This window comes from Helicoverpa zea, chromosome 17, assembly GCF_022581195.2.
Source record: "Helicoverpa zea isolate HzStark_Cry1AcR chromosome 17, ilHelZeax1.1, whole genome shotgun sequence".
Classification (NCBI taxonomy): Eukaryota; Metazoa; Arthropoda; class Insecta; order Lepidoptera; family Noctuidae; genus Helicoverpa; species Helicoverpa zea.
In genome coordinates, this window is record NC_061468.1 from 835,212 (window position 1) to 859,527 (window position 24,316).

Below are 24,316 nucleotides of genomic sequence, written 5' to 3' on the forward strand. Positions count from 1 at the left end.
ATCATGTAATAAATAAAATAGAAAATTGTTTCACGTTGATGGAATTTACTGATCTCGTAACACTGGTATCACTCGTTCATTCAATTATCACCAAATCATTCAATTTTCCGAGTCTTATCAGCCCATTCAATCGGTCAGAGCGCGAGCGCCACTAGCAAACAATTTGTTCATTCATTAGTGGTGAAGTGTGTGGTGACGTGCGTGTTACGGAGAATTAATTAATTTTTATAATAAAAATCACCACAAAACAAAAATGTCCGTAGCAGCTAAAGGTATAATCTTTCAGTATAATAATACAACCGCTTATGCTATTTTATTTATGTTTATCATGATAATAGTACGTTAATCACAATGTTATTACCGCGGGGTCAAACTCCAAAGTTTTCACAAACAACTTTGTTTCAATCTGTTTTATTTACCTAATTATTTTAATTATGGAATTCTGTGCACATATAACTTTTAAACGATTGCTTTATATTTAACAATCACTGCTTCTGTTATCAATAAATATTTTTTATAGTAACTTCTGTTGCTATAAAAAGTATTTATTGAGGTGACTGACCTGCTCATAAGCCTTGAAGTAAGTTACAACTTTTTTAAAACGGTAGATTAATCTATTCTTTACCACCAAGGATTGATAAAATAAAATAGTTTTTACTGGTACTTCGTGAAGGTTGTTTATTTTTGCCGGGCAGACTAACCTAGACCGGATATCCGGTTTGGTTGGCGTGTAAATGTAGAGATAGAGAATGACTTTATGTACTTTCCTATTATCCAATCTACGTAACAAATAGAAACTTGTAAGAAAAAATCTCATTAAATTCCCTATGTTTTTACCCGGCGAGGGCAGAGGAATGCTTTTCTTCCTTTCCGATCGAAAAATAAACAATAAAGAGGAAGAAAAGTAAACAATACACATTGTTAAAGTTAGTGTAAAAGTTAGTCGGAAATACACATTGTAAAAGTTAGTGTCACAGGACATTGATTAAAATCAAAAGGGAATGACAAAAACTGCGTCGGTAAAATTCCAGACATATTTCTTCATTATTAGTGCTCGCGAAATATTGAAATTACCTACGCTTCCTAATTTTATTTTACAAAATATGGAAGCTTATTGATAAATGCCACCAGTCAGTTTTGTTATAAAAACACAGGTTTAAACCTTTTTAAAACCAGAGCTTTCCCAAAGACCCATGTTAGTTCTTCATTGACTTCATTCGATGAAGTTTTAGTTCATTATCATTTATTGCCCTCTGATCGGCCTTGAATTACATTATGGAATACATAAATAAACAAATATGTACACAGACGACAGCATATCAACCTACCTCAACCTGTCCAATTTCTTCAATAGATTTTCAACCTTATCACCTATAGTGAAGGTGCAACTTCCATTGGTAGCCAGATTCGGGTAGATTGACCTGTGGACGTTGGTATTACCTACCCTTTTTTACCTCGATAAACCTTTGACCATTCTACTCATTCGTAGAGATTAGGTTCGGCGATAGCGAATATTCAAGTCTTATCATTAGAGTTAAGCTTTTGTTTTTCTAAACTCATCGGACGATACTAAAAGTTGATTATAGCAACTGTTGTTAGGTAAAATTACCATAACAGCCATATACTTAATATGCTAAAAGAAAGACTTTATTTCTTAATGAGAATGAAACTACGTTGATTCATCCATCTGTATCGATTTAGATGTAATACTGACGTGGGAATGCTCGCTGAATACATTACCTATTTTACTTTTGTGAATTTTTGCACGATGCGTTGCATGTTGCGATAGGTGTGTGTAAAGTCCAGATTTCTTGTTTTTTGTATTTGTTTAACAATATCAGTCACAAGACAGTACAAAGTTAAGATGATAAATTCGTAAGTCACGTATTCAACAATAACTCTAGTTGTTATGTGTATGTTATATCATAAAGGGTCAAAGTCCATTAAACATTTCTATGCCAAGTTTAAATCAGTTTACATTTGAGGTCAAAGTCGCTGTATTTTTAGATAAGACAGATCTAATTCATTGACCGAGATGCAAGAGTTGCTATAGCACCTAACTAAACTATACGTACCTAGAGAAAGCGCTTTATTATTATCGTCTGTCGCCTGATCTCTATGTATTTGGATTATGCCGATATCTGAACCAATATCAGCGATTTATGTTGATATCGTAATCACTTGTCGAATATTGCCCCCTTGTAATATTCTATATCATCTGGGTCTAATATTCTATACTATCTGCAATCATGTAGCGACTGCGTTTTAACCTCCCCATCCCAGTTACCTAGGCAACCATATATACCTTGCTAACAGTCACATGCTATCAGTCCATGTGACTTTTGACTACTCGACTGCCAAAGACGTCCAAATGGCACCAGGGACCAACTAATATGTGCCTTCCGAAGTACGGAGCAGCTCTAGCTATAGCCTTACTTCCGATACGACCTTCAACACAAATAATTTTTCAAAATCCATTTCATCAGGTATTTTCATCGTGGGTGCCAAGCGCACAGCGTTCGGTACATTCGGGGGCGTGTTCCGTAACACTTCAGCTACAGAACTGCAGACTATTGCTGCTACGGCTGCCATCAAGGAGGCGGGAATCGCCCCTGAGAAGGTCGACACCGTCGTCGTAGGACAGGTCATGACGGTGAGTTGTACTAATTCCATAGTACTTGTGACTCTTGCGTTTGGAATGGGGTCAGATGAATTGTCCGTTCGCGACCGAACATGAATAATTACGAATAATAAGAGCATTGCATCGATATTGCCAATTCATTCAGTTACTGCGATATGCTTGTTAAATTCCTAACAAGAAGCTTATTAATAACAATATCTATGTGTATTAAATGAAGTACATCCATCCTTAATTTGTCCCTTTTTTCGCTTGAACAGGCATCTCAAACAGATGGTATCTTCATTCCCCGCCACGTGGCTCTCAAATCAGGCATTCCACAAGACAGACCAGCCCTTGGAGTCAACAGGCTCTGCGGGTCTGGCTTCCAGTCTGTCGTCAACAGCGCACAGGTAAGCTAATGTGCACCTTTTAAATATATCATAACGTCTAGAATGCTATGTAAAACACATTATCATTTAAGTCTTCATTTTCCACTTCTGGCTGGAATTTATCAAAGTTAATGAATAAAATGCAACTACATTTGTATATCGCAGACAAGTTATACCAGTAATCTTGCCAAGGTTGTAAAGCTATCCAATCCGATAGTTGTCCTGTAAAGAGCCTTGCTGTAGGTTAGTAAAGTTATCAAAAACAGTGTTGGTTTTAGCCATTTCCCTTTGAGAAGATAACACCCTTTCAGCAATCTTTAATGTCATAACTTTGTATTTGGGTGCTTGCCAATTCGTTACATAATAAATATCGTATGAGAGCAGTACAGATTCAATCGCCTATGCCAACAATGAAGTTTTCGCATTCGATTCACTGACCTACCTTCAACTAGTTTAACAGGTCATCTTATAGAGGACTAGCTGAAAACATGCTTTGGATGTATACATTCTTGATATAGACAGTCTCTAAGAAGAGTCTCCTTGAACTTTGTAAATACGCTAATTTTAATGCTCCTATTTCGTGGTTTTCTTTCTATCTGAAACCTGCAAAAGGTGTTAGTTTTGCAATCTCTCTGGAACAAAGAACAATAAGCTATAATAATTATAAACCATGGAAGCCTCCAATGTGAGAGTGCTTATCAAAATAATAATAAACAGTAAATAAGTTTACCATTTTATCCTAGGACATCCTCACCGGCGCTGCTAAAATTTCCTTAGCTGGAGGTGTAGAAAACATGTCCCAAGCTCCCTTCGCAGTCAGGAATGTTAGATTCGGCACTGCTCTTGGTTCCACTTATGCCTTCGAGGACACCCTCTGGGCTGGTCTGACTGACTCTTACTGCGGTCTGCCCATGGGTATGACTGCTGAGAAGCTGGGAGCACAGTTCAAGATCACCAGGGATGAGGCTGATAATTTCGCTTTGAGGTCGCAACAGAGGTGGAAGGCTGGTAAGGGCTTTTCGATGTTTCTATAAATAATTCTCAGAAAACTGAATCAGTATCTTCCATCTTTTGCGCTTGTTGTAGGATATTTATGAATCTTAATATCAGTGGCTTATATCGATATACTACTCATCTATGTATGTAATACTCGACAATTTATCAAATTGGAATGTCGAAATAATCTTTTGAAGATCTCAAATCAAAATTTATTTGAAGAATAACCCCCAGAAAACTAAACCGTCTCCTTATACCCGATCAGCACAAGACGCCGGTGTTTTCAAGAACGAGATCACGCCAGTGACGCTGACGGTGAAGAGGAAGGAAGTCAAGGTGGAGGTTGACGAGCACCCTCGCCCTCAGACCACCATCGAAGGTCTGAAGAAACTCCCCCCTGTATTCAAGAAGGAGGGTCTTGTTACTGCTGGTACTGCTTCTGTAAGTGGAATGGATTACAGTAATTTCCTTAAACAAGAAAATATTCGTTAAGCTTCTAGAAGCCACTATCAGCTAATACAAACTCGTAAAAAGTAGAAGTGCTAGATTCACTTGCAATAGCATCGCTTTGAAAGTCGGTGTTCAAGTGGAGTTCACTCAACAAAACCTATAGCACCGACTTCAAGAACAATGAATTTACCTACATACAGAAGTGAATCCAATATTTTTTTTAGTTTTCGTAAGGTAGGGTAATTCTTATAAAAATGCATGAACCAACTACCTTCTTTAGGGTATCAGCGACGGCGCTGGCGCCATTGTCCTGGCCAGCGAAGAAGCAGCCAAAGGTCTGAAGCCCCTCGCGCGGCTGGTGGGATGGTCCTACGTCGGAGTAGACCCCAGCATCATGGGCGTCGGTCCTGTACCCGCCATCGAGAACCTCCTCAAGGTCACCAAGATGACCTTGAACGATATCGACCTGATTGAGGTATGAGGCAATTTTTATAGAACCAAAATAAACTTATCTTCATATACTTACTATTTAAGGTACTTCAGAACTAAATAAACTATGATCTCTAGATCAACGAGGCGTTCTGCGCACAAACCCTGTCCTGCGCCAAGGCCTTGAAGCTGGACATGGAGAAACTGAATGTGAACGGCGGCGCCACCGCGTTGGGACACCCTCTCGGCGCATCCGGCTCACGCATCACCGCACACTTGGTGCACGAACTCAAGTAAGTTCAAAAAGATGGGTAAAAAATGCCTTACGCCGCATCAGAACCACAGGCTTCTCTCGTAGAAGAGCTTTTTTTTTTTTAACGACGTCAAAAATCATCAAATGACCCCTCCCGCTGTGGGTTAGCAGCGGTGAGGGAGTGTCAGACTCTTACTGACTAAAAACCGTCGTGTTCCGTCGTAGGCCTTTCATGTACCAGGGCCGCGGTATCTCTTTCGAACAACCCTCATTCTATACTTCCCTCATTTTCTGATGTCCTTTCAGACCCCAGATTTCCTTAGGACGTTTTTCTTCACAATTATGCATTATTAACTTTGAAAACTTGGTTCTTGGCCGGATTTGAATCAAACTCGTACTTGTGAGGCTAATATTAATAAATGTGCTTGTCTATTAATTACTGTTTTCTCCCCCAGACGCCGTGGCCTGAAGCGCGGTATCGGTTCCGCTTGCATCGGAGGTGGCCAAGGCATCGCACTGATGGTTGAAGCCGTCTAAACTAAACCCTACTTAAGTGAACGACTGAATGATTGAGTGAACGAACGATTTCCAGTGTCAAATAACCAAATTGCCAAAAGAGTGATATAAAGAAATTACTATTTCGATATTTTGTACATAAATATGTTAAATACACTCTCCGTGCTTAACTTTTTTAATCGTATTTTATCAACAAAATGTATTACATGAATTCTTATACTGTAAATAAATACAATTATCATGTTTATAAGAGGCAACTATGCTAAGTCAACAATATTTTGATAGCGTTTATTTTAAGAAGTATTAACTTTTGGAGGTTATTTAATTATATGTTATAAAAAAAAATTGCTTTGTTTACTTTGTCGTACCTAGTTATCATTCCTTTATACCCGACCTTTACATAAGTGACCGCTGAATGTTAGACCCGCTAAGGATAATAATATTAGGTACCTACCTAAGTACCTACTTATACATAATAGTTTACTGTTCCTTTTCTAAAACCTGAATACCTACTCGTTCAGCGAATAATTCTATTATCTCGCAATACCTTAGTAAAGGTAAGTACTTACATAATCTTAGGCATACTGATTATCTTGATCGATATTATTTATTTATTTATTTATCTACCAATGTTAATTTTATGAGTTTATGACATGACAACAAATAGAACCGACTATAGTATCAGGTACTTAGAATGAGGCCCAAGTTCACCGATAACAATAAACGTCAATTTTCTTATAACATACACATCTGTTTACTTGATCTTCCTTAAAAAAAACGGTGAACTTGGGCTAAGTACAGTTTAAGCAAGTTAATGACAGTCCGCGACTAAATTCTGAGATTAAGACCCTACTCAATACTAGCAATGTCCAGTATGTCCCCCTTATCTTCAGAAGCTACCCTACTGCCTGTAAATATTTCGGAGAACCTATTGGATGTGGTGGTCCGACATGCCAGGGATTCTGCTCGAGGAATGAACGATATAATTTTTTTGTCCATTCTGGTGCAACGGCCAAAGAGTACGTTCTGGATATTTAAGTTTTTCGTTTTAATTCCTGAGCAATGAAAACAGCAAATTATCATCCCCCTTTTGCGGCGGAGCCGAATGGTCTAAGACCTATCTCTAGACCTATCGTTAGACCTAGCTCTATCGCAAGTCTCTTGATTATTTAATTAGAATTAAATAGGCTCGAGCTATGTGTATATCACAGTACATATACACATGTATGTCCACGTGGATGTGTTATATACCTAAATAACTCGGTTTGTTATCTCACATCTGACGTTTGCACTCAACTAGAAATAGAATAGAATAGAGTACCTACTGCACTAAAGTCGTCGTTTGACATTTTATTAGTTAAATACATACAATGGACCTTTAGAGACCATCCTTAAAATACTAGGTATTGTGCAACAATTTAATCAAGCAGTAGTAGATGTACCTCGTCTCTGCAACTGGGTATTCCCTACTATGAAGATGCAATAATTAAGAAACAATGCCGTAATATATTAAAAGTGACAACTCCATTGGTTCAATGGCGCTTACGTCATTATATTGACAAGTTGGCTTAGCTTCATTACGAGTGCATCTTTATATTGCGACATAATGTACTCGTGCATAAGGACATTACTAGTTGCACGCAGTTATGGCAGTAGCTGTGAAAAAAGGTAAGTTAAGACTGTTTTAAGGTATTGCTCAATGAATTGGTGGTTTGACCTTTATGCTAGTTTTTGAATAAGTGGCGCCTCTATCGGCCAAACGCTGCACGCTACAAACAAATGATCTGAAGACAAAAGAAAAGCGCAGATGGGTCGCAGTGTTGACATCGTTTTTCCATTCTTTCTCTCTGAGAGACCTAATTACATTTTGTTTCTGTTATTAGATGATTAAGATGGGATCTTACAAAGACGATTTTATTAATCAGCCTATATACATCTGGTGGTAGTTCACCGTCTGTTGCCATCTCCTCAATTCTAGGGGTGTACATAGAGGCTGGTAAGCGAACTGATTTCGGCAAAGGTGGGCTACTACAAGATGTCCTGGCAAAGGACCCGTTCGCCACAGCAGCAACCGCTGCTTTACGAGCCAGTAATGTGGCCGTAGTGATAGATAGATATGATAAACCTTAAGAATAATGTATCATACTGCATTGCATTTGGTTCAGTCAGTTACAAAGGAGCCGACATTAACAACCACAACAAACCTAAGTATATTTTATCGCCAATTCTTGAAAGTCGATACTAATAATACAATTAAGTAAAATTATTGGTTCCATTAGGAAACATGGTTACTAACAATAAGATATTATCGAAGGAAGATAAAAAAGTGCACATTTGCATCAGGATATCATTCATTGAACGCAGTCATGGCTGTGGTTGCGAAAAAAGGTAAGTGCTATTAGTTGAATTGACGAGTTCTGATGGTTCTATACCCAACTAACAATTTAACGTCGTTTAAAAGTTTAATAAACGTTATCTTAATTCCATCGATCGTAATACCTAAGTCGCACTTACGTTATAATAACGTTTACTAAACGCGAAAATGGCCCCAGTTATATGACCAACATTGTCGTATAACGGACATACAAAAGTCACAAGCTGACTTCGTTAAGTCATTCAAAAGTCGTATGAACGTTATGGAATTACCACTTTCGTTGCGCAGAAGTCACATCATAACTTTACAACGGCTAGTTTGTTGTATGGTCGTCATAAGGGCGTTTTTGAATGATTAAAACGTTTTATTTGAGTCAAGGAACAACACCTGTAAGACTTATTCATTTTTCTTGATAGTGACGCGGTGTTTGTGGTTTTGTAATAAAAAATTACAAGGAAATAAAAGGTGATAAGTGTTATTTAACTTATATTTATATATCTCGCTAACAAATGTATCTGTCTCTCATGCCGTTTAGTTCGACTTGATATTAAAGTTTTATGATACTATACCTATATGTATTTATTTCAGATTTTCATGCCCCCTCGCAATTTTGTGTTTTAATGATTATATTTTTATTAATAAAAATATTTTTATTTCTAAAAATGTAGGACATTGTTGCTTTTGTCACACAACTATCTCTTTACGACGTTTTAAAGACATAAAGTCGTATTAAGGTTATTTCAAGACCATGCAATACGCCATGACAGCTAGCTATCCAAGGATCCATTAAGGAAATCTCGATTTACTTTTCTTTTGAAAATTCCACTACGTTTAAGTCTACTCCACATTTTTTTGCTTCCATTTTTCGTAGTAAACTTAACCAAATATTCCGAAAATAGAGCGGCCTAGCCGTTTTAAAGTCAAAAACTGACTTAAATGCGACTACAAGTTTGATTAAACTCAGGGCATGACATTAAACGGACATCATGTAATATACAGGGTGTTTGGCGCATGGACCGACACAATTTTTTGGGGGATTCGTGAGGCCATGTACTAGTTTTCACTCATAGACCCAATGTCCTATATGTCACTGTATTCGAGATACGATTTTTTTTGTTTGTTTTTAAAAATTACCGGAACTATCACCTTTAAAACGCTATAACTTTTCAGTCTGTTGTCGAATTTACACCAAATCACTTTCATTGCGTTCTCTGATGTATTATTATTCCAAATAAAACATAAATTCATAGCACTAGATGGAAAAAAAATACTTGTTGAGCTTCCAAAGTCTTAAAAATGAAAAAACGTATGAAAAATGTCAAATTCAAAATTAATTATAAAAAAAAGTAAAAGCTTTTATGAACTTCATTTAATAAAAAAAAAATGCCTACTTAATACCCTTTCCAACGATATGCCACATGGGTGTGAAATCATTAATAATGTCGTCACAAACCTAAAGGTACACATTAACCAGTGCCAGGGTAATGAAAACACAAAAATGTTTTAAAATGTTTTAATTAAATTTAAGTTATAAATTATGTTCAAAATGACTGCCTCTGTTGCGAATGCATGCACGGCATCTTTTTCTAATTTCTACAGTCGTCGTCCTCAGTCGCATTTCTGCTTTCATAATTTCAAAGGCGCAATTTATTCTTTCGATTAAAATTTCTCTTGTGGGTACTTCAGTCGCATACACAATTTCTTTTGCACGGCCCCAGACATAAAAATCCAAGGGCGTCAGGTCTGGTGAACGTGCAGGCCAAGGAATTGGGCCGCCTCTTCCGATCCATGAATTTGGAAAACAGTTGTCCAAATGTTCTCGCACGTCTCGCTGGTAATGTGCTGGACAGCCATCATTTTGGAAAATAATTGGTTCTCCATCTAATACTGGTAATACCAATTCAGGTAAATCTTCGAGTAAAAAATTCAAATAATTTTCTCCGGTCAGGCGCTCTGGTAAGAAATGTGGACCGATCAGGTGTCTTCCAATAACCCCCGCCCAAACGTTTACACTAAACTTAGTTTGAAAGGAACTTTGTCTTTTCTTGCGGGGATTTTGTCTTTTTTGCGCCCAATGGTGAAGGTTGTGGAGATTCACAATTCCCTCGTGATTAAAATTGGATTCATCAGTCCACAAAATTCTTTTTAAAAAATTTGTATCATCTACGTCCGTATGCATCATAAATCGGCAAAAATCGAGCCGTCTCCTGTGATCATCATCTATGAGACCTAGAACAATCCATTAAAGACTGGTAAAAATTCACTTTTTGAATGGCAAAAACTAACATAAATTTAAAAGATAAAATTAGAAAAAATAAAAGTTACTAGGTATTTATTTGAAAAACGAACCAGTAAAGCTACAAGGATATTTGTAAACGTTTAAAATAAGTGTATGGTTAAAACCATTTTAAAATACAAGTTTTTTGGGTGCAAAATTTCAGCACAATAAGGTCGAAGATAACTGGTTCAAAATTTAGTTTTACGATTTCGCCTGATAAAATAAATAAAGTACTTAACGTACCTTGAACAGAAGTGTAGTGATACGCATGCTTTCCATTTTCCCGAAGAACTGACCAAACTTTCCAAACCGACAAGTGAAGTCTTTCAGCTACAACTCGAATACTTGTCGTTGGATCCTCATCAAAAGCTTGCAAAATGCTTTCATCAATTACAACATTATGTTGCCTCACATTAACGCGAGGCTCTTGGAAATTTATGTTTCCAGTCTCCCTCAGACGTCGATAGGTTGTAGCAAACGTCTCGTGGTGTGGTATACGCCGGTTAGGATAACGCTGCTGGTAAATTCTACGCGCTTCACGAGCGTTACAATTAGCGCTGCCATATGCCAACAACATGTCAGCATACTCTTCGTTGCTGAAGTTAGGCATTGTAACAAGCACGGTGAATACACCAACAGTTTAACAGAAAAGTTCAACAAACAAAACTTAACAAAAACAAACTTTAACAAAAAACAACGAAATAGGAAAACGTGAAATACACGGACACTTCCGATAGCAGAGATAGTCAAATCTCGACTAAACAAGGATCACATAACAAACTCCAACCCAATGATAGACAAAGACAAGAGATATTTTTCATGCGTAAGAAAGAGACAGGCAGTTTACCTGCCAATTACCTGCTTACCATTGTTCTATCAAACGGGTTCGTTGTTAGAGACGTTAGAGTGCGTGTTCGTTCCTGCTCTGATTTTGACGACATTATTAATGATTTCACACCCATGTGGCATATCGTTGGAAAGGGTATTAAGTAGGCAATTTTTTTTTATTAAACGAAGTTCATAAAAGCTTTTACTTTTTTTTATAATTAATTTTGAATTTGACATTTTTCATACGTTTTTTCATTTTTAAGAGTTTGGAAGCTCAACAAGTATTTTTTTTCCATCTAGTGCTATGAATTTATGTTTTATTTGGAATAATAATACATCAGAGAACGCAATGAAAGTGATTTGGTGTAAATTCGACAACAGACTGAAAAGTTATAGCGTTTTAAAGGTGATAGTTCCGGTAATTTTTAAAAACAAACAAAAAAAATCGTATCTCGAATACAGTGACATATAGGACATTGGGTCTATGAGTGAAAACTAGTACATGGCCTCACGAATCCCCCAAAAATTTTTGTCGGTCCATGCGCCAAACACCCTGTATATGTTATATTTGAGTATTAAATAAACAACCAAGTCATTCAAGAGTCTCCAATTGACCGCTGTAAAACAGGATCGTGATCGTTATATAAACGTCACTGTGAAAACGTTTATACAACTGCTACATTACAAAGATGTCATATAAAGGTTTTCAAAGACCTAATTTGGTCAGTTCAAAACGTTTAATAGACTATAACGTTAGTATGACTATTGCGTTGTCGTAAAAACGTTTTAGCTAAGACTGTAATATAACGTCGTTTAGTTTAGTCTTATCAACGTTGCTAAGACCCAGCTTATTATGACATATTCGTCGCACTACTAATAAGTTAAATTAAAGACGTCTACAGGACCTAGTAGTCATCTCACTATCATTATGACTGCTATCCAACTTTATGTCGTATAAGTTAAGACTTATATGACGTTTTTGTTTGTTGGGTAACCTCCCCAAAACCATGTATCTGTTAGTTGTTCACCATCCTTTGTGATCTCCTTATCTCCAGGGGTGTACATAGTGGCTGGTAAGCGGACTCCTTTCGGCAAATTTGGTGGGCTACTGCAAGATGTCCTGGCTGAGGACCTGTTTGCCATAGCAGCAACCGCTGCTTTACAAGCCGGTAATGTGGCTGCTGAACTTGTGGACACCGTCAATATTGGACAGGTACATTTATTCATAAAATTATCCATTTATATCACATGAATATCACATAATCAATATCTCTCGTATTTATTCCAAAGGTTAGCCCAGTATCGCAAAATGGATTGGCCCCTCGGCACGCGGCGTTAAAGGCTGGTATCCCTTCTGATCGACCTGTACTCGGGGTGAACAAGCTATCTGGATCAGGGTTCAACGCTATCATTTGCGGAGCACAGGTTTGTTCTGATATTAGTCGTCATCGCTTCTGTGATAGATGCAGATTCGACAGGGCCGTCTTTAAACTATTTGAGGCCCTGGGCACATTAGGATCATGGGGCCCCTATGACCTTGAGAAAACACTATTTAGTGATAATATATAAAGAAAATAGACAAACAAGGTTCTAAATTTATTTCTATTCAGTTACTAACTTTAAAAAAATAGGATATATAAAAAATAATCTACAAAAGTAACTCGCTTAGCATAAAATCCTTAGATTAACTCTATGTTGATTGCAAAGGTACCACCCTTCTAGATTTAAGACGAGCAAAATTGTTAATCACTTCTTCAAAATCTATGGTAGGTATTGAGAATATCACATTCTATGGGCATCAACGACAAACTAGTTAATCTCTCTTGAAGCATTGTACTTCTTAATTCATTTTTTATTCGTTTCAATTTGGAGAAGGAGCGTTCTCCGCCAGTGGCGGCGTAGCATCGGGTAGCACCCGAGGCGGGCTACTTATTGAGCAACCCCCTTCCAAAAAAAAAACGACAAAATATAATCACGTAGTAGTAAAATCATACAGAATTAACACAAAAGTACCCAAACAAGTTTGAAAAAGCGCTGTAAAGCGAAGATAATTTTTTAAAAATTTTGATTTTTTGGACGCAATAGAGATGTAAAGAATTCAAAGAAAACCACTGCTAAAGTGTAAAGCGCGAGCGCAGCGAGCGCGAAATTTTTGACATTTTTAACACAAAAGTAGGTACCCAAACAAAGAAGACGGATCACAATCCATACAAAATTGCCCCACGTCCTATAACAATGTGACATATCTCAAAAAATAGATAAAAATGTTAAAAAAAATATGGCATACTCTCTAATTTATTTTTTTTACACCTTCATACGAAAAAAATGCTTTAAAAATTGTTCAGGCGCTGTTATGAAAACATCGTTCATAGGACTATTTATGGACTATTTTATTAAATTATTTTTTTGTTTGATAGGGTATACCTCACAGGTCGTCCCATAATCATCAGGTCAGGATCTGATGATGGAAACCCTGAGAAATTCAGGGCAACTATTGAAAGTTGTAGGCATGCGCAGGATAAAAACTTGACTATAAGGTGTGTCTTATAACACTATGCAACAGTAAAGATTTGGAGCTGACCTGATGATGGAGATGAAAGAAGGTCGAGGGAACTCGACAACTGAATATGTAAACTACCTCGTGTTTGGGCTCATATTACTTGCATTGAATAGACCTTTGCAACAGTGAAGGTTTGGAGCTGACCCGACGATGGAGATCCGAGAAGGTCGAGGGAACTCGACACCAAAATATGTACACTACCTCAGAAGTCGGTGTCTAATGGATGTACCTAAGTTTATTTCCCCACCGACTTCTAGGCCGATGCTCCTAAGAATAGTTTGTTTTGCTTTTCAGTGTTTTTGGGAGTTTTTTTTATTGTAAAAAGTTTTTGTTTTTATTTTTGGCTTTTCAGTGACAAGCACAGTTGTCACTATCCGCATGGGTGGGAAGTTCTTATCAATACGAATAATATGAGCCCCAACACGAGTTAGTTTACATATTCGGTTGTCGAGTTCCCTCGGCCTTCTTTCGTCTCCATCATCAGGTCAGCTCCAAATCTTTACTGTTGCATAGTGTTATAAGACACACCTTATAGTCAAGTTTTTATCCTGCGCATGCCTACAACTTTCAATAGTTGCCCTGAATTTCTCAGGGTTTCCATCATCAGATCCTGACCTGATGATTATGGAACGACCTGTGAGGTATACCCTATCAAACAAAAAAATAATTTAATAAAATAGTCCATAAATAGTCCTATGAACGATGTTTTCATAACAGCGCCTGAACAATTTTTAAAGCATTTTTTTCGTATGAAAGTGTAAAAAAAATAAATTAGAGAGTATGCCATATTTTTTTAAACATTTTTATCTTTTTTTTGAGATACGTCACATTGTTATAGGACGTGGGGCAATTTTGATCCATCTTCTTTGAGAAAAGCACTGTAAAGTGAAGAAGGCGCGAGCGCAGCGAGCGCGAAATTTTTGAGTTTTGGAACACAAAAGTACTCAAACAAGTTTAAAAAAGCGACCAGAAAGTGAAGCAGCTGCGAGCTCAACATTTTTTGACATTTGGGACGCAAAAGTACTCCACCTCCGCTTACAAATAGCGCCTAAATAGCTTAGAAACATTCACTGTAAAGTGATTTTTTATTGATATTTTAAGGACTCTCTATCTAATCTGGCAGGAACTAGGGGCCCCATTCGATCGCGGGGCCCTGGGCACTTGCCCATAGTGCCCAGTGGAGAAGAGGGGCCTGAGATTCGATATGTCTATCTGAAACGATGAAAAGTTTAGAATTTTAATTTTTACAGGAAATCCTAACAGGATCAGCTCAGATCACTTTAGCTGGTGGCATGGAGAACTTATCTTCCCTTCCTCTGCTCGTCCGGGATATGCGCTTTGGCAATCCACTGGGGAAGTACTTCAAAGTCGACGATCTTCTACACTCGGGCTTTTTCGATTCGTACTGCAATCTGTTTTTGGTACAAACTGCTGACATTGTTGCGGCCAAGTTTGGAGTGACGAGGGAAGAGGCCGACGAGTTCGCTCTGAGATCGCAGCGGAGGTGGAAAACTGGTGAGATAAGACAAAATCTTCAAAAGTCTCTTAGAGAGTTAAAGAACATCAGAATTATTAGCTATTTCTAAGACAGTAAACGTTTAATCGACCTGAATTTTATAACTTCTATGTATGTAGCTGACGCAGCAGGCCTTTTCGATGAGGAACTGGTGCCAGTGCCGGTTAAGCTGAATAACCGTGATATTCTGATCGCGAGAGACGAGTATCCTCAACCAGACACGACGTTAGAAAAGCTCAGCAAATTGCAACCTATGTTTGAAGGCGGAATCGCGACACCAGGGAATTCTAGCGTAAGTATTAGTTTCATCGAAATCTCTTCAGTAGCGCGCCAATATGCGGGTGTTAGGGGGACGAAGAACATTACTGGTCTCCTCATCATACGCCTTCTTTGGAACACGCCCATTATTTTTTAAATTAGATCAAGAATACACAAAATATCCCAAACAACCCAAAAGACAAGATACTACAACCAAATACCTCACGTCTACCGTAGTTTACCTTGACCTACAACAAGTCGCCTGACTTTCTTGCCTTATGGAATCTCCGCTCATCCTTCCTGCGCGGCTTACACAAATTAGAAAAAATCGCAATCTCTGTTTCCAGGGTATCAACGATGGTGCTGGGGCAGTCATCTTAGCTAACGATGAAGCTTTGAAGACTCATAATTTGAAACCTCTAGCTCGGCTGGTGGGCTGGTCATGTTCAGGAGTGGATCCGAGTATGTTGGGGATTGCTGCCGCACCAGCGGCGCAAAACCTTCTAAACTGCACTGGACTGACCATTGATGATGTGGATTTAGTAGAGGTAGATAAGTTGCATATAAAAGTTTCAGACCGGACTTGGCTTAAAGAATACCTACATGCTGACTTACAGATTCACGAAACATATGCAGCCACAGCACTCTTCTGTGCAAGGCAACTGGGGGTAGATGACAATAGACTAAACGTTAAAGGAGGAGCCATTTCTATTGGACACGCATTCGGAGCTTCTGGAGTTAGGATAATTTCACATCTCACGCATGAACTAAGGTAAGATATTTATGTCTAGGGATCCATCGTTCAATCTCAGAGTATGAGAATTATTTCCATGGTATGAAAGTATGATTGCCATGAGTAACATGCTACAACTGTACTTTCATGTTATAGGCGAAGAAGATTGAAGAGAGCCTTAGCAACTACTGCCGTAGCCGGTGGTCAAGGCGTGGCTGTGATGATCGAAACTGTTTAACGGCTCAATCTGATAGATTATGAAGAAATCTGTGATTGACTCGGAGATTGGTTTATTTTATATGTTGATATTTTTACATGTAAATATACGAGAACTGAGAATTTAATAATAAGTTGTCAAATTAAAATCTTTTGCCAGTCTTTCAGCCAAAGTATTTTCTTTACTTCCTTTCCCGTCATTTCTATTGCATTTAATTTTAAAATCGCATATGAATATAATATCACTATCTCACCAAAAGGCAAAAGGTGATGATGTAGCATTTACTCGTTTATGTGGCAAGCAAGAGTTAGTTTCGCTGGACTAACAATAAGGGGTTATCCACACATCTTTAATCGTTCTCTGGAATTTGAAAATAATATTTACCTGCGCACCTACGTTTATCCTTTCAGCAGATCATGTATAAATACTTAAAAGCCCGAGCATATTTACTTAGATTTTAAACAACCTACACTCGACCGACCTGACCGTTTTTGTACGATAAGATAGTATTAACGGTCAAATAAAACTGTCCCTACAGTCAGATTAGGTTACTCTAGATGCAATTGTTCGAAAATCTTTGGAAATGGCTGTAGTGTTGAAAACAGGTGAGTTAAAGAAACTTTTTCACAAAGTTTGAAGCGATCGATCAATTTTCGTCTCCAAACTGAGCTTCAAACGAAAATTGATAATGAAGACATCTACATCAGAAATGATAAAAGTCTATAGGTTGAATGTTCAAAAGCTGACGAACTAGAGCAGTGATTTGCGACGCGAATGTAGAATTGAGGCGCAATTTTTTTTTCTTCAGGAGTATATGTTGTAGCAGCAAAACGCACGCCTTTCATCAAAATGGGCAGGATGTTGAAAGACTTGCACCCATCAGAACTGCTAGCTGTAGCGGCGAGGGAAGCCATCAGAAGTTGTCAACTGGCCCCAGATCTTGTCGATACTGTCCATGTTGGACAAGTATATACGGTACAGTAACTTAACCAATACAAAACTGGAGTAACTATACATATATGAATTACATATTTAAAATTATCGTTTTTATAAATTTTAGTATCGTTACGCGGCCTGTAACATCCAGATCGGCATGATTCTGAAAGGGTTCATGTAAAATTACAGAATAGCGGAACATCGGATGGTTTCCTAACTCCCAGGCACTCCGCTCTGAAAGCGGGAATTCCTCATGACAAACCTGCTCTTGGTGTCAACAGACTATGCGGCTCCGGTTTTGAAGCAATCGTTAACAGTGCACAAGTAAGTTGATGAGTAGTCATACTTTATCAAATAGTGTTTGCTACTTCAAAAAGAGTTTGGTTGACAAGAGTCAGTAGGAAGACCTACATACAATTATTTTGTTTCCATCTGCACAGGACATAATGCTCGGGTCAGCTCAAATCTCTCTAGCAGGTGGGACAGAGAATATGTCAGCGATTCCATTCTTGGTGAGAAACATCCGATTCGGATCTCCGCTAGGCCAAGCCTTGACTTTTGAGGACTACCTAAGGCACGGCTCCGTGGATTCCTTTTGTAACTTTACTATGGCTCAGACTGCAGAAAATCTGGCTGAGATGTATAATCTGACAAGGGAACAAGTTGATGTGTTTGCGTTGAAGTCCCAGATGAAATGGAAAGCTGGTAAGTATTTCACGCAACATAGCCATTTTTCGCAATTGCTTTAACCAAATCAGAATAGTGCGGAAGTAGTTCCCACAGGACACTGAAACTGTTGGTGAAAACGAATTCACTGATATGAATGACTCAGTGATCCACAACCCATAAGATAATAACAATAAAAAAATATGTGTTTTTAGGTTTTGATAAGGGTGCTTTTAAAGCAGAGATGGTACCAGTGACCGTGTCACTGGATGGGAAGCAGGTGGTGGTAGACAAAGACGACCATCCAAGAGTTAACACTACGATGGAATCGCTCAGCAAACTGCCAGTACTGTTCAGAAAAGGTGGGGTCGGGACTGTTGGAAATTCTACTGTAAGTTGATTTCTAAATATTTATCACAGATTGCGATATGTACAAGTAGTGTCAGACTAAATAAATATTCAGTTGATTTTTAACCTTATCTCACTGATGGAAGGTTAATGTTCAATTGGCAAATACTATAGATAGGTGACATGAAGCAGGTTTAAAAACTTTGGTTATTCTTCCTTACAAGGGTGTAAACGACGGCGCAGGAGCACTGATATTAGCAAGTGAGGAGGCAGTCGTACAACATAATCTGAAGCCGCTGGTCCGCCTGGCTGGTTGGTCTCATGCGGGAGTGGAGCCCAGGATCATGGGTTTGGGACCCGTGCCCGCTGTACGGAAGCTGCTGGACGCTACTGGGTTAACGCTTCATGATATAGATATGATTGAGGTGGGTGTTATGGCATAAGAGAGCAAAGTTATGCATAGCAGCGTGGCTAAGTCACAGGATGTGTATAACTTTTAGATAGACTCCAAAATAATTTAAACCATGTTTCTAAGAACAGATGAAGTTCGGCAGTTCATCTGAATATTAGGATTTTTCCGACTGTTTTATGAAATATTAAACACCCAGTGAAGTACCTGATAAGATACCGTCAGATAAAGAGGATATTTTGGTAAACATGGATTAAATGAAACATTGGTAATGAAACCAAAGGTTAATAATTTAGCCTAGTCATCGATAAGCAGCAGCGTTGTCAAGTAGATTGGCGATACATCCAAGTGATGAGATGTCTCTACGAAGCCGCTACAATGTCGGTCCAAGTACAGAATCAGCAAACAAGGCCCATACCGTTGCATCGAGGAGTGAGACAAGGGGATGTTATTTCCCCGAAACTGTTCACTAATGCAATGGAGGATATGTTCAAGACGCTGAACTGGAAAGGATGCGGCATCAACATCAATGGCGAACACATCTCTCACTTGCGATTTGCTGACGATATCGTCATCATGGCGGAAACGCTGCAGGACCTACAACAAATGCTGAACGACCTGGCTGAATCTTCTCTACGCATCGGCCTACGGATGAACTTGGACAAAACCAAGGTCATGTTCAATGAACATGTTCTACCGGAACCGATTGCGATACACGGCGCCGTTCTCGAAGTTGTTCGGAAATATATATGTATACCTCGGGCAGACATTGCAGTTAGGTAGAAACAACTTTGAGGACGAGGTGAATAGGAGAATTCAGTTGGGTTGGGCTGCATTTGGGAAGCTACGTCGAGTCCTAACATCGTCGATCCCACAGTGCCTAAAGACAAAAGTCTTCAATCAGTGCGTCCTACCTGTCATGACTTACGGAGCCGAAACGTGGACACTGTCGGTACGGCTGGTCCACAAGTTTAAAGTCGCTCAGCGGGCTATGGAAAGAGCTATGCTTGGCATTTCTCTGAGGGATCGCATCAGAAATGAGGTAATCCGTCAGAGAACCAAAGTCATCGACATAGCCCACCGAATCAGCAAGCTGAAGTGGCAGTGGGCTGGCCATATTAGCCGAAGAACCGATAACCGTTGGGGTAAACGAGTTCTAGAGTGGAGACCACGCCTCGGCAAACGTAGTGTAGGACGTCCTCAGGCACGGTGGAGTGATGACTTGCGCAAGACGGCTGGCAGGAGCTGGATGCGAGCAGCCGAAAATCGATCTCAGTGGCGTGCACTTGGAGAGGCCTATGTCCAGCAGTGGACTGCTATAGGCTGATGATGAGTTATCGATAAATCAGATAGGTACCATCTTTTATCATATTTTTCAATATTATGTTTGGAGCTGACGGATATTATGTATGAAATTGGATGATAATGATGATGTATGGAACTTTCTTTGCTGTAAGTAACATCCTTGTTAGGTAGGTACTACCCATCATGTTTCAAAGTTCAAAAGCCTTAGAATCTAACAGAAACAACAGTTCAGAAACCTCCAGCTACTATACCCCATTTTTCCACCAGATCAACGAGCAGTTCGCGGCTCAAGCCCTAGCCACCGTGATAGAGCTGGACATAGATGAGGAAAAATTAAACGTGAACGGAGGTGCAATCGCTATGGGGCACCCCGCTGCCGCCTCCGGGGCCAGGATAGCGGCCCATTTAACTCATGAACTCAGGTCTTCAGCTCTTGTAGTTAATGTAACTTTAATAGACGAGGACAGTCTTTTCAGACAGGTCAGACCTTTAAATGTCAATAGATTTCCTTTTCTTCTGAAAAGTATCTAAGGTTATTTCGTACATGGTGGTAATCTGGTGAACAGTTATTTGAAATAACTAGCAAGAAAGCTTGTCTCCGGACCTGTACTTGCACCGTGTCTGTTTATTTAAAATCAAGCTGGCAGAAGCCTGCATACTGAATAGGTGTTCTTTTTAAGGCAAAGAACACTAGCTGCTTGTCTTAACACGATAAAAGACATAAGCATACAGAAGTGTTAAAACTTCTTGTAATTCTTCTCTTTCAGACATCGAGGACTAAAACGGGGTCTTGGGACAACGTGCATTGGAGGTGGTCAGGGCATCGCAGTATTATTGGAAACTGTTTAAACGCTTTGTTTATCTTTTCTTCCTAACTAAATCAGTATTACCTAAAGACTATTCCACTGTTTATTTAATAAAGTAGAAACATTATGTTCTTTGTACCTACGTATGTGTTTTTTCCTATCCCCCAATTTGTATACACAACACGGGGCTGAAATCAAGGAGTAATCATCGTCATTACCAACTGCCTCAGTCTGCCATTGAATTAGTGTACATGTCCAGCAATATCCGATCATCAAATGTACTTATATAATAACAAGTTACCTAAACATTATTTACCTAATTCACTTTCGCGTACAACATACCAACAAGTTTACGGCCCGGACTTTAGACTTCAACATTAGTCCGTTATCAACGTTTACAGCGAGCGGACGATTTGCGTAAACACTTAAAAATAAGATAAATATAATCCCGCAATATTAACAGTAGATAGGTTTGGGTGCGTTCATGATAATCACAAATCCATAACCGGTGAAGTTTGGTAGTGTGTTGACGTGTGTGCTAAAAGAAAGATGGCCGTCGTTATCAATAAAGGTTGGTTTATTAATGTTTTATGTAATGACAAGCTGAGTATGTTTATGTGGGGCGCGGGGATATGAAGGTTCATTGAACTATTGACAAGATTTCTCTGGTCTTGTATATACTTTTATATGGTCACTAAGGGAGAAATTATGATGGTATTAGAGTTAAACCGGTAACTTGCACTCAAGCGCAGAATTTAATATAACATCTACATAACTTTACCTACTCTAATAACATCCTTATGGTAAAAATACTTGTTGCTCCGTGTGAATTTACCGCTTGTTTGTATTCAGTTAAATCATGATTATTAAATAACATAATAAAACTAAAAAACTTACGCCATTGTTTACAAATTAGACAGGCATGTCTTCGAATTAAGCTGTTATCAACCTTATCTTTAATACCACAAGGTTTAAATAGCAACAAGCGGACTTTCACACAGGGTTCAATGTCCACATAAACAAAAATGAAGATCAAGGTTATTTATTCAAACAAGCCCCAAGTATGTTGTTTGAAATATCACGCTTTTGATTTCATAGAATTAGGATTTCATATTTTTTTAAAGTTTCCATAAACTTATGACATCAAGTTTATGCGGTCTACTCTTTCTTCAGGTATTTTCATAGTAGCGGCTAAGCGCACACCATTCGGCAGATTTGGAGGTGCCTTCAAGGAGGTATACCCATCAGACCTGCTGGCTGCAGCGGCTAAGGATGCTCTTAAATCCGGCAGCGTGGCCCCGGAGATCATCGACACTGTCAATATCGGACAGGTCTATGGGGTAAGTACTTAAAATGTGATTACTAAAACGTCTTAGAGTGTCCGGGTTCTTAAAACTCCCTTCAGTAGTTATGGTCTTAGCACAGACCCTTTCCTCTGGTCACGAGAGTGCCAAGTGCCACGCCTACTAAATAGGTTTCGTTCTTTCGCAGATCAGTGGCTCATCCGATGGCGGACTATCTCCCCGTCACGCAGCGCTCAAATCAGGCATTCCCCAAGAAAAGCCAGCTCTTGGAATAAGCCGCCTCTGTGGGTCTGGCTTCCAAGCTGTCGTGAACAGTGCACAGGTAAGATCTACCATTAACCCACATTCTACAGTTATACATATATGTCTTGAATTGCCTTGCCTCCAAAAATAAAAGTAATCAATGTATTCTCAATTTCACAGGACATAATTACTGGAGCTGCCAATATCTCGTTAGCTGGAGGCACAGAAAACATGTCAACAGTACCCTTCGTGGTCAGGAACACTCGGTTCGGAGTTGGTTTAGGAGCGAAGATGCCCTTCGAAGATGTACTAACATCTTCCTCTTTGGACACATCGTGTAATTTCACCATGCCTGAAACTGCTGAGAATTTGGCTGAGAAGTACGGTTTGCAGAGGATGGAGGTCGATCAGTTTGCCCTACAGTCACAGCAGAGGTGGAAAGCAGGTAAATACCCAATTAATTGGAGAAGGTTTTCAAGATTCAAGGTAACACCTTGGAAAAAACTCGTGTTAAAATAAGTGAAGTCGTTGTTTGAATCCCACTTTTAACCGCTTGTCATTTCTGTACAGCGCATGATCAAGGAGTGTTCAAAGCTGAGATGACCCCCGTGACGGTGAAGGTCAAGCGACAGGAGAAAGTAGTGGAAGTAGACGAACACCCGCGTCCTGACACCACCACTGAAATGTTGAGCAGACTGCCCGTGCTGTTCAGGAAGGGAGGTGTCGTTACTGCTGGTAACTCTTCGGTGAGTTTCATTCGCAGTGAAACATTGGACAGTCTGTAGTTTTTTATAATGTCTTCAATACTTCTAACATTATTTACCATCATTTTAATTTTAAATCGTAACATGTTAACCGAACAATAATGTTGTCCAAAGGGTGTCAACGATGGTGCCGGAGCCCTGATCCTGGCAACCGAGGAATCAGTAAAGCAGCATGGCCTGAAGCCCCTTGTGAGACTGCTGGCGTGGTCTGTGGTAGGAGTGGACCCCTCTGTTATGGGTATTGGACCCGTGCCCGCTATTCAGCACCTGCTTAGTGCTACCGGACTGAAACTTGATGACATTGATCTGGTTGAGGTAAGTTAAAAGATATCAGAGGTTAATGAAAACTCTGTTACTCATTATATCATCATCTATATTATGTCTTGAACACAAACTGTTGTTCACGGATGGCCTAACTTATTTCACAGATCAACGAAGCCTTCGCAGCTCAGACTTTAGCGTGCGCTAAAGAGCTGGGTCTTGACCAGAGCAAATTGAACGTCAACGGCGGAGCCATCGCTATGGGACACCCTGTTGGAGCTTCAGGAGCTAGGATCACAGCTCATCTTGCTCATGAGCTCAGGTAACATAATATTAACTTTGACTTACAAGTGAAGATGTGTAACAAAGAACATATTTTTAACATTAGAATTTTTTATTTCACAGACGCCGTGGTCTCAAGAGAGGAATTGGTTCAGCATGCATTGGAGGAGGACAAGGAATCGCCCTGCTTCTTGAAACTGTTTAATTGTATTAAAGTCCTTTCTACGTCAAATTGAGTCATTTGAAACGATCTCCGAGCAAAATTGTAAATACGTAATGAAATAAATGAACTGAACTATTTTTGTTATTTGCGCGTTTCTTTTTCATTGTTCCTTGGGTTTTATGTTCCCAAATATGAATGTGGATGAATAAGGGACAGAAAGATTGCCTGAAAGAAGTCAAAAAGAAGACCTTGACTAAGAAGGGAGTGAAGTACGAGGCTGGTAGAAAGTAGGCTACTAATGGAGTCAGAAAATATATTGCGCTATCCCAAACAAATTGAGTACATGACAATAAAATCTATGCAACATTTTATTTGAAGCAGAGAACTTTGTGCTGTTGAAAATAAAAACAAA

General features: G+C 39.0%; 3 protein-coding genes across 3 annotated transcripts; all 3 read left to right on the plus strand.

The window, feature by feature from the left end:
* Nucleotides 1-113: 113 nt before the first annotated feature.
* On the plus strand, nucleotides 114-5,936 carry LOC124637957 (3-ketoacyl-CoA thiolase, mitochondrial). The gene is made up of 8 exons (XM_047174707.1): nucleotides 114-272; nucleotides 2,487-2,653; nucleotides 2,899-3,030; nucleotides 3,753-4,017; nucleotides 4,271-4,446; nucleotides 4,736-4,930; nucleotides 5,023-5,177; nucleotides 5,593-5,936. Exons 1-8 carry the CDS (start codon nucleotides 254-256, stop codon nucleotides 5,672-5,674), a joined length of 1,191 nt encoding a protein of 396 aa, XP_047030663.1. The 5' UTR covers nucleotides 114-253; the 3' UTR covers nucleotides 5,675-5,936.
* A 1,053-nt stretch (nucleotides 5,937-6,989) lies between these two features.
* Nucleotides 6,990-21,029, plus strand: LOC124638466. Its single transcript, XM_047175436.1, has 14 exons — nucleotides 6,990-7,321; nucleotides 12,189-12,346; nucleotides 12,424-12,558; nucleotides 14,944-15,208; nucleotides 15,329-15,501; nucleotides 15,815-16,239; nucleotides 16,357-16,409; nucleotides 17,205-17,392; nucleotides 17,543-17,677; nucleotides 17,794-18,058; nucleotides 18,235-18,410; nucleotides 18,592-18,792; nucleotides 20,349-20,561; nucleotides 20,849-21,029. Exons 1-14 carry the CDS (start codon nucleotides 7,300-7,302, stop codon nucleotides 20,954-20,956), a joined length of 2,517 nt encoding a protein of 838 aa, XP_047031392.1. The 5' UTR covers nucleotides 6,990-7,299; the 3' UTR covers nucleotides 20,957-21,029.
* Nucleotides 21,030-21,273: 244 nt separating this feature from the next.
* On the plus strand, nucleotides 21,274-24,048 carry LOC124638209 (3-ketoacyl-CoA thiolase, mitochondrial-like). Its single transcript, XM_047175107.1, has 8 exons — nucleotides 21,274-21,458; nucleotides 22,061-22,227; nucleotides 22,379-22,513; nucleotides 22,615-22,879; nucleotides 23,005-23,180; nucleotides 23,313-23,513; nucleotides 23,627-23,781; nucleotides 23,865-24,048. Exons 1-8 carry the CDS (start codon nucleotides 21,437-21,439, stop codon nucleotides 23,944-23,946), a joined length of 1,203 nt encoding a protein of 400 aa, XP_047031063.1. The 5' UTR covers nucleotides 21,274-21,436; the 3' UTR covers nucleotides 23,947-24,048.
* The last annotated feature ends 268 nt before the right edge of the window (nucleotides 24,049-24,316 follow it).